Source organism: Trichechus manatus, unplaced genomic scaffold, assembly GCF_000243295.1.
Source record: "Trichechus manatus latirostris isolate Lorelei unplaced genomic scaffold, TriManLat1.0 scaffold00005, whole genome shotgun sequence".
NCBI lineage: Eukaryota > Metazoa > Chordata > Mammalia > Sirenia > Trichechidae > Trichechus > Trichechus manatus.
The window spans coordinates 14,445,782-14,459,308 of NW_004443941.1; the positions used below are offsets into that span (position 1 = coordinate 14,445,782).

The 13,527-nt window shown below is 39.8% G+C and overlaps 1 protein-coding gene across 1 annotated transcript in view; it reads right to left on the bottom strand.

The window, feature by feature from the left end:
* The window catches only part of EPCAM (epithelial cell adhesion molecule), a 91,986-nt gene that overhangs the window by 12,259 nt on the left and 66,200 nt on the right, over positions 1-13,527 (bottom strand). The window contains exon 2 of the mRNA XM_023734557.1: positions 72-225. Within this exon, the coding sequence (XP_023590325.1) occupies positions 72-225 (154 nt within the window). The remainder of the gene's footprint in view (positions 1-71; positions 226-13,527) is intronic.

Here is a 13,527-nt window from a genome sequence, read left to right on the forward strand (position 1 = left end):
GCGGCGGGGCGGAGCGCCGACCTACCCGACCTGGCGGCCCCGTCTGCCCGCCCCTTCCTGGGGCTGCTCACCTCGGTTGAATCGCCGCCTGGGGGCGGGGAGGTGTGGGAAGAGGCTCCCCTCCCCCACGCAGGAGCGGCAGTTGGGGCACCGCCCCCTTCCCAGGTGAGCGCCGGGAGCGCCCCGCCCGGCGCTGCCGCCAGTGGTTTCCTCCGGTGGCGGCAGCTGAGGGCAGAGGGGGTGGGGGTCCTTCCTTGGTGGCTACGAGAAGGTTTGAAAATACTGAGACGTCCTCTTGCCTAGGGAGCACGACTTGGAAACATTGAAGAAATGAGACTTGGAGGAAAGGATGAGGGGCTAGGAAGAGGAACGTGGAAACGAAAATACAGAGAGGAGCGGGAGAACCGTCGGCAGCACAATAAAAAAGATGACCTTTGAGCTTTATATGGCAGTTTCATTGTGTATCATTGAAACTAGGAAAAGAAAAATCTCCCTGGCTTTTGGGGATGACGAATTTATGAGGTCTTTATTATTATTCTAAATAATTCTTTTTCCTTTTTTTCCTAAAAAAAAAAAAAAAAAAAGGCACTTTTAGCAGCATTAGATATAAAATGTTCGCATAGACTAAATTCTGCGAAATGAGATTATTTCGGTCTTATTTAATATTAGGGGACATGTTGATGAGTCCTTAGAAAATACAGGAAAGTACAAACAGGACAGTATTTTAGAGCAAATGAATTCAAATTACAGCACTATTATGTTGTCGTTCGGTGCCTTCCAGTAGGTTCCGACTCATACTGACCCTGTGTACAGCAGAACGAAACACTGCCCTGTCCTGCGCCATCCTAACGATTGTTGCTACGTTTAAGCCCACTGTTGCAGCCACTGTGTCAATACATCTCACTGAGGGTCTTCTTTTTCTCTGATCTTCCATCAAGCATGATGTCCTTCTCCAGGGACTGGTCATGTCCAAAGTAAGTGAGACGAAGTTGCAGCATCCTCGCTTCTAAGAATTCTGACTGTACTTAATCCAAGACATTTGTTTGTTCTTCCCGCAGGCCATGGTATATTCAGTATTCTTCACCAACTCCATAATTCAAAGGCATCAATTCTTCTATCTTCCTTATTCATTGTCCAGCTTTCGCATGTATATGAGGCTATTGAAAATACTATGGCTTGGGTCAGGCACACCTTAGTCCTCCCATCTTTGCTTTTTTAACCCTTTAAAGAGGTCATTTGCAGCAGATTTGCCCAATGCAATACATCGTTTGATTTCTTGACTGCTGCTTCCGTGGACGTTGATTGTGCATCCAAGTAGAATGAAATCCTTGACAACTTCAATATTTTCTCCGTTTATCATGATGTTGCTTATTGGTCTAGCTGTGAGGATTTTTGTTTTCTTTATGTTGAGGTGTAATCCATACTGAAGGCTGTAGTCTTTGATCTCCATCAGTAAATGCTTCAAATCCTCTTCACTTTTAGCAAGCAAGGTTGTTTCATCTGCATATTACAGGTTGTTAATGAGTCTTCCTCCAATCCCGAGACCACGTTCTTCTTCATATAATCTGGCTTCTTGGATTATTTGCTCAGCATACAGACTGAATAAGTATGGTGAAAGGATATAACCATGGTGCACACCTTTCCTGATTTTAAGCCACACAGTGTCTCCTTATTCTGTTCCAATGATGGCCTCTTGGTCTGTGTACAAGTTCCGCATGAGCACGTTAGGCATTCTGGAATTACACTCTTTGCAATGGAATTCTTCCAGATTTGCATCCATTTGTTGAATCCACTCACATGGTATTACGTCAATTCCTGGAGCCTTGTTTTTTGCCAGTGCCTTCAGTGCAGCTTGGACTTCTTTCTTCAGTACCACCAGTTCTTGATCATATGCTACCCTCTGAAATGGTTGAACGTTGACCAATTCCTTCCATCTTCTTTTGATGCTTCCTGTGTCGTTCAATATTTTGCGCATAGAATCCTTCAATATTGCAATTTGTGGCTTGGATTTTTTTCAGAGCGTCTTCTTCCCTTTAGGTTTTCTAACTCCAGGTCTTTGCACGTTTCATTGTAATACTTTACTGTGTCTTCTTGAGCCGCTCTTTGAAATCTTCTGTTCAGCTCTTTTACTTCATCATTTCTTCCTTTTGCTTTAGTTACTCGATGATCAAGAGCAAGTTTCAGAGTCTCTTCTGACACCCATTTTGGTCTTTTCTTTCTTTCTTGTCTTTTTAATGACCTCTTGCTTTCTTCATGTATGATGTCCTTGATGTCATTCCACAAGTCATCTAGTCTTCAGTCATTAGTGTTCAATGCACCGAATCTATTCTTGAGATGGTCTCTAAATTCAGGTGGAATATAATCAAGGTCATACTTTGGCTCTCGTAGACTTGTTCTAATTTTCTTTAGCTTCAGCTGAACTTGCATATAAGCAATTGATGATCTGTTCCACAGTCAGCCCCTGGCGTCATTCTCACTGATGATATTGAGCTTCTCCCTTGACTGTTTCCAGAGATGTAGTTGATTTGATTCCTGTGTATTCCTTCTGGTGAGGTCCACATGTTTAGTTGCCATTTATGTTGTTGAAAAAAGGTGTTTGCAATGAATAAGTCATTGGTCTTGCAAAATTCAATCATGCAATCTCTGGCACTGTTTTTAATCACCAAAGCCATATTTTCCAAGTACTAATCCTTCTTCTTTGTTTCCAACTTTTGCATTCCAATCACCAGTAATTACCAATACATCTTGATTGCATGTTTGATCAATTTCAGACTGCAGAAGTTGGTAAAAATCTTTAATTTCTTTACCTTTGGCATTAGTGGTTGGTTCGTGAATTTGAATAATAGTCGTATTACCTGGTCTTTCTTGTAGAAATATGGATATTATCCTATCACTGATAGCGTAGTACTTTAGGATAGATCTTGAAATATTCTTTTTGATGATGAATGTGACGCATTCCCAGCATAGTAGACCATATGATTGTCCGATTCAAAGTAGCCAATACCAGTCCATTTCAGTTCACTAATGCTAATATCGATCTTTATGTGTTCAATTTCTTTTTTTCTCTTTTTTTTGTGCTTTAGGTGAAAGTTTACAGCTCAAATTAGTTTCTCATTCAAAAATTTATACACAAATTATTTTGTGGCATTGGTTGCAATCCCCGCAATGTGTCGGCACTCTCCTTCTTTCCCTTTACACCCCAGGTTCCCCGTGTCCATTCGTCCAGTTTTCCTTTCCCTTCCTGCCTTCTTTGCTTTTGGGTAGATATTACCCATTTGGTCTCATATACTTGATTGAACTAAGAAGCACATTCCTCACTTATGTTATTGTTTCTTTTATAGGTGTGTCTCATCTTTGGTTGAAAGGTGGACTTTGGGACTGGCTTCTCTTCTGAGTTAGCAGGGTTTCATTTCATTTTTGATGACTTCCAAGTATTAGACTTCCTGATATTAGACAGCCCATAATATTATGCCATAATTTTATTATTTGAATTGCTAACTTAATTACAACTTTGTTTCCCTTGAATCTAGTATCATGAAAGCCAATGGTTTTAACTGGGGAATTCAAATTGCTTACCCATGAAGTTTTTATTACTATTCAAATATTTAGAGACTTCATAATCTTGATACATTCTTGGTGTATTCTAACTATATGGTATTATGTTTCAAGATTATTATGTGTTATATCTGAAGCTCTTTAAAAATGAGGTTAAGCATTATGTTTAGTGATATTTTCGTCTAAAGTTTTTTTTTTTAATTAACTTTATTTGGCTTTGCTTTAGTTTTGTAATTAATTCCCATCTGGTCTTTTTGCTTTTAAGAAATATTATTGTTACAAGTTAATCGTGGTCATATTAAGTTTTGTCGTCTGCAGATAAGTTTTTACTTTAGTGATTTGATAAAAACGCTTGAACAAAATATTTCAACAAAATAGGACTATATCAGACTTCTGAAGAGGACTATAATATTTCAAACGTGGATACAATTGTATTAAATCAAGATTTCCAGGACTCTTACGTAGAAAATAATGACGTTTGCAGACTTCTGTTGATCTACAATTGCATGGAACCAAAATTAATTACATAGGACTGAGTAAACTAAAAGAATCAATATAAGGTTTTTATGAGAATATTGCCAACATTCAATGTCCTATTTTGTAGCTATAGGAAACCATTTTTATTTTATTTTCTCTCTTTTAATATAAGAATCAGTTATTTCAGAAACTAATAACATTATGTTAGCTGCAGAATATCCTGTGGATTAGAAGATATTATGGCACATGTCAAAGTTTGGACTAAATATATTCAGAATGATTAACCGATTCTGCCCATGGACTCCAAGAAATGAATACTGCAATGATTATGAGAGAAATAGTTCTTCAAAATCAAATGGCCCTTGATATCCTTACTAGGACACAAAGAGGCACCTATGCCATTATTAAAACTAATTGTTAATGTTGAATTTTAATGATCCTGTTGCTTCCTTAACTGATGTTATTCTCAATTTTTAGAATCCTTCTCATCATTTCTATTATTACAAAATGCTGTATCTGCTGTACTTAATTCTGCTTTGAAAGAACATTTTTTAGAGGTTAAAGAAGGCTTTGAGGCAGGAAGTTACAGGAAAACTGGACAAATGGAAATAGGAAACCCAGGGCGGAGAATAGGAGAGTGTTGACACATCATGGGGTTGGCAACCAATATCAACAAAACAATTTGTGTATTAACTGTTTACTGAGAAACTAATTTGCTCTGTAAACTTTCACCTAAAAAAGGCGGGGGGAGGGGAGGTGTAAATAAAGCAGACTTTGATGACCAGTAGTTAGAATCCCAAAATCTGCCTAATATTGTCCCTGGAGAATATATATTGGAAAAAACATCAATTGAAAGACTCCTTAGAAGCTTGCTAGAAAGGTCCATACTTAGACCTTCTCACTAACCCTTGTGCTGCCAAATTACAGGGAGTTAAAACTTGGGCCCACCTGTCCCGACTTAAGAAGGCTAAAGTCCCTTCCTGGATTGCTCAACCTGCAAAAGGACTTAAACTGAAGTATAAACACCCTTGTGACCAGAAACGGATGATGTTGGAAGTAGACAGCTCCTCCCAAGATCATGGAACAAGACCTCATGCAAGTTCTTAAAATTATTGGACTTTGTTTTTGGGATTGCATTATTTTACAACCTTGAGTTTTGTGATGGTTAATGTTGTGTGTCAACTTGGCTGGGCCATGATTCTCAGTGGATTGGCAGTTAATGTAATAATGTAATCTGGCAGTTATGTAATGATGTAGTTATCCACCATTTTGTGATATAATGTAATTATCTCCATGATGTGATCTGATGTGGTCAGCCAATCAGTTGTAAGGGGAGTTTCCTCAGGAACGTGGCCTGCATCCAATATACAAGGATGTTCTGGCAAAGCTCGCTGGCTTTTGTTCACTCTAGACCCTGTCATCATCTGGACTCCAGTTCTTGGAACTTGAGCCAGAGGCCTGCTGTATTGCCTGCAAATCTTGGGATTCATCAGCCTCTGCAACCTGTGGGCCAGCAGCCTACCCTCTTACCTGCCAATCTTGGATTCATCAGTCTCCACAGCACATGAGCCAGCAGCCTGCTATTTGACTTGCTTATCTTGCATTTGTCAGCCCCTGCAGCTACGTGAGTCAGGAGAAGCCTCCAGCCTGATACCTGACCCACGGACTTGGGGCTTGCCAGCTTCTACAACCATATGAGCCATTTCCTTGAGACAAATCTCTCCCTCTCTCTCTATGTATATATATGCTTCATTGGTTCTGTTTCTTTAGAGAACTGAACCTAAGACAGGTTTATTGACTGGTAAGAACTTTTTATGCAGACTATTGACAATTTTGCGATTTACTTCATACTTATAGCTATGCTTCTATTGATTGCTGTACTACACTTTGTTGGTATTATCCCTTGTTTTAATATCCTCTTTTTCCCATGCAAGTAACTGAAGGAAGAGTTTGCTTTATCATAGCTATTATTTTTGTAATATTTGTCTTATTGTATTACTATTAAGTTAGTATGCTTACACCATGAAGCCTTTATTAAGTATCCTCTGACCGTATACCATGACTCTTGGTGATGCTTGGCATGATAATGCCTTTGTTAGATTAGCTCAATTGGCAGGTAGTGCTGGTAATCTGACTGACTGTTGGGTTTGCCATCAAATCCCAAAATCTAGACATAATAATTCAGCCATTTAGCTATACCTGTGTTTAACTATAGCTCTGATTCTATTGTACCTGACTCTACTGCAAATCCTAATATATCCTTTTAACAGGCTATACGTGTCAGGTTGTGGCACCTTCCAGAATTATTAACAAGTCTGCCAGAAAGCTACATGGCTTCAACTACCCCCTATGTCCAACTCCCCTTTTCTTGATATTTTTAGTTGGCTACCTCCTGAAATTGTTTCTTAGCTAAGTTCAGTTTTACAAACTGGATTAATTCTCTTAGTCATTATAATAATTATTATAGGATTTACCAAATGTTTCATGAAATACTTTTAAATGCTTGTACTCACAATGCAACACTACTTGCTATAGAAAAGTTCGTGTATTTTTGAAGAAACAGCAATTCCTTAAAAAATAGTTCAGCTCTTCTTCACCTTGACCAGTGCCCCTCTCTGCCAAGTATTCCTATTAATTTGGCCCTGCTCTTACACACCCTTTCTTAAAAGATCACAGAAGCAAAGGTCCAAGCCATGGCATGATGAAGACGGAACAGATGGTGCCCGGCTACCTTTCATGAGGAGCACCTGGGGTCTTAAAATCCTATTTTAAATAGGCAGCCATCTAATAAAGAGAAAACTGGAGTTTCTGTTAAAATTAAAGCAAAGAGTTTTATTGAAGGAATAGAGAGATCTGGATCGGGCAGCACTTCGTGAGGATTTAGAAAAGTACTCAGTGAAAGGAATTTTTTACAGAGTTTAAATACAGGAAATACTGGAACTTACAAGGAAAAAATTTCTGATTGGTTGACATTTACAAAATCATGCCTTAACAGACACAAGACAATGATGAGATCCCTTAAGCCTTGTTTTGCTAATCATAAAGTTTGAGTCAGTTAACATCTTGTTAATCTATGGATATTGGAGGGGCCAGCCTGAGTAAGTACCCTTTCTGGGAGCATGATAGGAGAGGAAGGGAGTGGAGGGGAGCTCGCAGGCTTCCTCAAGTATTCTGGCTAACTGGATTTTTTAAGTCAGCTCAGGCTGAGCTATAAACAACAAAAATGGAGTCTGGCCTACATCTGGGGCAGAAGCCTCTCCTTATTCCAAGCACCTAGATTTTTGGGGCTCCTTCACAAAGTTATCAACCAGAATTTTGTTGCCTGCTGCATTTTGATTGTTTTTAGGAAGTTGAACACTGCTAGCCCGCAAACTGCAAATACTCTTCCCAAGAATAATCTAGCTAGTTATTGTGGCTTTATTTGCAAAATGTTCCATTGCCAAGTCTAAATCTGTTACATAGTCAAGGAGAACCTCATCTTCTTGTAACTTGACAGGTATTTATTAAATTCTGATTCCTTGCAATAAAGTGAATCAAGTAAATGTATTATTAAATAAATGACAAAATACCACACTAATCTCTGACTCATAGGATCTGTGTATAATCCAACGTATTGTTTATTTTTATAGCTCTTTAACACTTTCTCAATTTGTCATTCACTACTCAAAATTACTCTCATTTTATGCTTTGTGAATCCCTTGTCTGTAGTTCCAGGGCTATATTTAAGAACATTTCTCAATATTTTTGGAAGATTTCATATCCAAGTATGTTCCTAATAATTATTATTCTCAAATTTTACAGATAGTTGCTTTTTAATTTTGACAGTAGTCAGTTTAACATGTGATAGTTGCCATAACAGAAGAAATATGGCAATATTAAAAATTGCTTCTAAGCTTTTCCAGCCAAATTCCTGAAGTCAATCAGTTGACCCAGTTAAAAAGTCAACACCAAAGCCAAGGAATACATAGAAAAGGAGAGAAACTAACAATATAAAGGTATAAAATCTAGTGCAAAATATTAATTGGTAGAATAGGGATATTGGTTATGACTTTTCTTTTGAATGTTAAGGGATAACTCTAAATAAAAAGATAATATTTTATATAAACAATATTAGAGAAAAGCTAGCATAATGTTCTTTAAAAGGAAACAATTAAGGGTACTGTTTAAGGAAATTACTTAGTTAATATTCTATAGTATAATTTCTTCACATAGATTTTAGAAAATGTGTGTGTGTAAAATTTAATGAAACTGGGATTAATTTGATTCTTACAGATGGTTACAGAAGTATGTAATATGTAAACATTTAGAATAATTAGGTTACTAGTTTTTAAAATTTTTGTTATTCTACAAGTAATACATGAGTAGAAAACAAAAGTACATTGTATAGAATGACAAAGAAGTTCTGGACTACGCTCTCGCAGATAGTAATCGTTAACAGTTTGGTATCTATGCTACTCATTTGTTAATTCTTCTTATACATCCCAAAGAATCTCCCTATACCAATCTCCCTATGTCAATTTAGGGAGAACTGACATCTTAACAATATTGGATCTTTGAGTCTGTGTTCATGGTCTATCTCTGTTTAATTAACCTCTCAGAAATGTTTTGTAGTTCTAAGTGTAAAAGTCTTGCATATATTCTGTTAAACTTAACCCTAAGTATTTTATGTATTTTTGATGCTATCATAAATTCATTTTCCAATGGTATATTGCTAGTATATACAAATACAATTTTTTTGTATATTGACTTTATGTCCTGCAACCTTACTAAATTATTTGTTCTCATAGCCTTCATTTTATTTTTGTAGATTTCTAAGGTCTTCTACATACACAATCATCATCTTCAAAGACAGTTTTACTTCTTTCTTTTAAATTTTATTACACTGGCTAGAATCTCCAGTACAGTACTGAGTAGAAGTGATGGGAGTGGATATCCTTGCCCAGTTCCTGATCATAGGGAGAAAGCATTCAGTTGTTCACCATTAAGTATGATGTTACCCATAGGTTTCATTGTGGATGCCCTTTATCAGGTTGAGAAATGTTTTTTTCTATTTCTAGTTTGCTGAGAGTTTTTATCATAAGTGGGTGTTAAATTTTCAAATGCTCTTTCTAACTCTATTGAGATGATCATATGGTTTTTCTTTTCATTCTATTGATATGGTGAATTACATTGATTATTTAATTTTAAACTAACCTGGCAATCCTGGGGTAAACCCCACTTGGTTATGATGTACTACTTTTTGTTATAAATTGGAATTCACTTGCTAATGTTTTGTTAAAGATTTTTGCAATCATGTTCATGAGGGAATTGATCTGCAGTTTTCTTAATTGCAGTGACTTTGTCTGGGAAATGCTGGCCTCATGAAATGAGTTGAGAAGTGTTCTCTTCCTCTAATTTCTGAAAGAGTTTTTGTAGATTTGGTATTATTTCTTTCTTAATGTTCATTAGAGTTCACCAATGAAGCCATCCAGGACTAGAGGTTTCTTAGTTGGGAGATTTTTAATCACAAATTCAATGTTTTAATAGATGGAAGGCAATTCAGATTTTTAATTTCTTTTTGTGTCTGTTTTAATATTTGTGTCATTGTGGTACAATGAATTACTCAATATGGCCCTTCCATAGTCTTTGTAACTCCCACCAAATGACTGGGTGGGACTATGCTAATTAGATGCTGGTGGCCCACCAACCAGATTGAATAGTTTGCTAATAATGTAAATAAGGTGCATGGCACCCTTGTGAAGGGGTAAGACCATGAAAATAAGGTGAATGGAACCCTAATGAGGGGATTGGTCAGTTTTGCCATCCCGCTAGGCTTAAAATGGGAAGATGGGAAGGGAGGATCTCACTACCACTAACAAAGAAGAGGTAGGAGTGGAGCATATCCTTTCAACCTGGGATCCCTCTGCTGAGAAGCTCGTGGAACCAGAAGACCAAGAAAGAGGGCTGTAACACATAAGGCAACTAGAAGTGGTGGCATAGAAATGGCAGCAGCAGAGGCAGAAGACTGGCAGGAGATGGTACAGTGGGGCCTCCCAGCCCGCAGAGTGAGAAAGCTGAGTGCCTTTGGGCAGGAGACTTGCTGGTGGAGTAGGGGGCCTCTGCACATTTGGTGGAGGTAGGTTTGCTGACACATGGAGCTAGAGCTGAGTGCCTTCAGGCCAAGGCTTACTGGCGGAGAAGGGTACCTCTGGGCACCTATCTGCAGAGCTAAAAGAGCTTTGTAACACTTGCCCAGGCAGGGCAGAGGCTAGGCCAAGGGACCAAGAGGGCAAGGGGCCAGAGAGAGGTGTGCCTGGGGGCATGACTGATAAAAGGCTGTCGAAGAATTGTATCCTGAGTATTCCTGAACCTGAATTGTAACCTGTTACTTCCCTAATAAACCCCATAAATGTGAGTATTGTCTGTGAGTTCTGTGTGGCCATTGCAACAAATTATTGAACCCAGAAGAGAAGCAGAGAGTGCTATGGGAAGGATGGTTGGTGTCAGAACTGGTAAAAGGTTGGAGAGGAGGTGTGTCTAACGTCCTCCTCATAGCAATCAGTCTTGGGTTGTTGATCTTGATTCTTCTTCCCTCTTGTGAAGTTAGAGGTCAAACGCCTCTGCCACGCCATTTTATAGTTGATGTCAAGAGTAGGGTTTTTTTGCAATAGCTCCAGACTCATAGAAGCATGGGGCTTTGTAAGAGAAAGAACAAAGGGGCTTGGGGAGTGAAATTTTGATTCTTAGATAGTTACTTTGGTTGTTGTTATATGTAATAGAGGAAAGGAAAGTAAGAGATCTTATGGTGGTGCAGCAGATAGGGAAATGGAGGAGAGAAGAGCTGTATCTGGAGTGGCCTGGGGCAAAAGCCATGTTGATTAAACAAGATGACTAATAGGGGGCCAGAGTCTACTCGTTCTACCCAGCCAGATGCCCAAGGCCATATGCATATGTATGGAAAGACAGTCAAGGGTGGAGAAGATGAAACTGGAATGTTTTAAAAAGGTTATGTATTTATTTGAATGTACTATGGATATTCAATGTTTCTCCTACCTAGTATTGTAGAACAGATCTAAATGTATGATAGAAACGAATATTGGGTATTATAGATTACAGAGAGCATGTGACTCTGAGGTCAGCCAGTACTTGACTGGATATGCTAACAGGGGAACTAGAATTTGCCTAAAAGAAACACAGGCTGTTGGTCTGAATGCAGTAGACCTGTATATAGAGTAATGGGAACTTAAGTCGGAAAACCTGAACTCCACCTAAAACCTTCAGAGTCAGTAAATTTGCATTTGAAAAGACATGTAGACCTGTTTAGGAAAAAAAAAAATGACTGTTTTGCTTTTTGAATTTCAAGCAAGCAGTTTGCCTTTGGGTGCACTGAGGCAGGCAAAATCAGTGCCCATTAGAAGAAACCCCTACCAAGACTGGAAGTTAAACGGAGTCGAGGAGTACACAGCCTGGTATGCTCGCTTGTGGTGACCACCTGGGGGAAGTGCAGCAATGAAGAGATGAGCTGAGTTTGGACTTGTTCCATTGGCACCCATTGACCTAACCCACAGGGGCTAGGAATGAGAGAGAGAGAGAGAGAGAAAGGGCTGGCTGGTCAGAAGTACAGGTAGATGTGTGGACTCCTGAGCCTATGGCTGGTTCCCACTGACCTAGCCCACAGGGGCTTGGGATGAGCTGACCAGAACCCAACCAAATGAAGAGAAAGATGTTTGACATCATGAGCTGGTGTGGATTGCTGCAATTTGATGGCTTGCTCTGGATAGGACTTTGCTTATGGATGCAGGTGCTCAAAGTTCCAACCAGAACAGAAGATTCTTAGACCAAAGAACATGTTTGTCTCCTCAGAGTACTGGTTTGATAGGGATGGGCAATCTAAACATTGGCTATCTAAAACAGGGGGACATTAAGGCATGAAATGGCTTGCTTACATGGTTTTGTGAGTGAGTTTACTCTCAAAATAGGGGGACAAGGGAAGCTCCCCACTGAAGTTTCCTCTTTTCCTGATAGGTCTGGGGAAGAGAGGGTAGAGGAAGATGTTGATAGGATTATATGGTTCAGTTGTGAGTGTTGATTGTTAACAAGGTTAACTGTGATTATAAAAACTTTAACTGTAGAGACTGTAACCATGAGAGTAGATTAAGGGGGAGGCCCTACTAGACTGGAGTACAGTGGCTGAAACTAAAGTCCCTTGAAGGTTTTACTATGCTGACACCTCGTGAGGCTCAGAGCAAGGGAATAATCTTCTCTCAGTTAAATTTTAGCAGACACCAGAAAGGGTGTAGACAGCATGAACTTTTGGACAACCTGACCAGATCAGATGGACACCTGCAGCAGACCTCAATGGCTGGTACCTGAGTAACCTCACCTTGAAGACTCTTTGCCCTACTGAAAGACTAATTGTTAATGACTGGTTTAGACTGGTAAAATGACTGGGAGGGGAAAGTTAATCCTTCAAGTACGAAAGGGCCTATGGCTAGAAGAGCCACGTGGTGGCCTGTGGTACAGTGAATTACTTAATATGGCCCTTCTAGCTATAGTCTTTGTGACTCCCACCAAATGTCTGGGTGGGACAATACAAATGAGGTGCTTGTGGCCCAGCAAGGGGATTGGATAGCTTGTTAATAATGTAAATAAGGTTCATGGCACCCTTGTAGGGGTGGTACCATGCAAATAGGGTATATGGAACCCTAACGAGGGGATTCGTCAGTTTTGCCATCCTGTTAGGCTTAAAGCGAGATATCCCAGAGGCGGGAAGCGGGGATCTCACCACCACCAAGAAAGACAAGCTAGGAGTGGAGTGCATCGTTTGGACCCGGGATCCCTGTGCTGAGAAACTCCTGGAACCATGAGACTGAGAGAGAAAGCTGTAACACAAAAGATGATGAGAGGGAGCGGCAGAGAAGCGGCAGCAGCAGAGGCAGGAGGCCAGCAGGAGACCAACAGGAGATGGTGCAGTGTGCTTCTCAGCCCACGGAGTGAGAAAGCTGAGTGCCTTCGGGCAAGAGGCTTGCTGGCAGTGTGGGGTGCCTCTGGGCACTTAGCAGCAGAGCTAAATTAGCTTTGTAACACTTGCCTGAGCACGGCAAAGGCCAAGGGCCAGAGAGAGGTATTCCTGAGGGCACGGCTGAGAAGAGGCTGTCCTGATCAAAGAACTGTATCCTGAGTGTTCCTGAACCTGAACTGTAACCTGTTACTTCCCTAATAAACCCCATAATCATAAGTATTGTCTGCGAGCTCTGTATGGCCATTGCAGTGAATTATCAAACTCAGAAGAGAAGTAGAGAGTGCTATGGGAGGGACGGTTGGTATCAGAATTGGTAAAAATGTTGGAGAGGAGATACATCTGACCTTCTCCTCATAGCAATCACCCTTGGGATGTTGATCTTGATTCTCCTTTCCTCTAGAGAAGTTAGAGGAGGTCAGACACCTCTGCCACACCATTTTTTTTCCTTTTTTTTTTTTTTCCAGGTTATCTGACGCTCAGCCAGGTTATTTTTG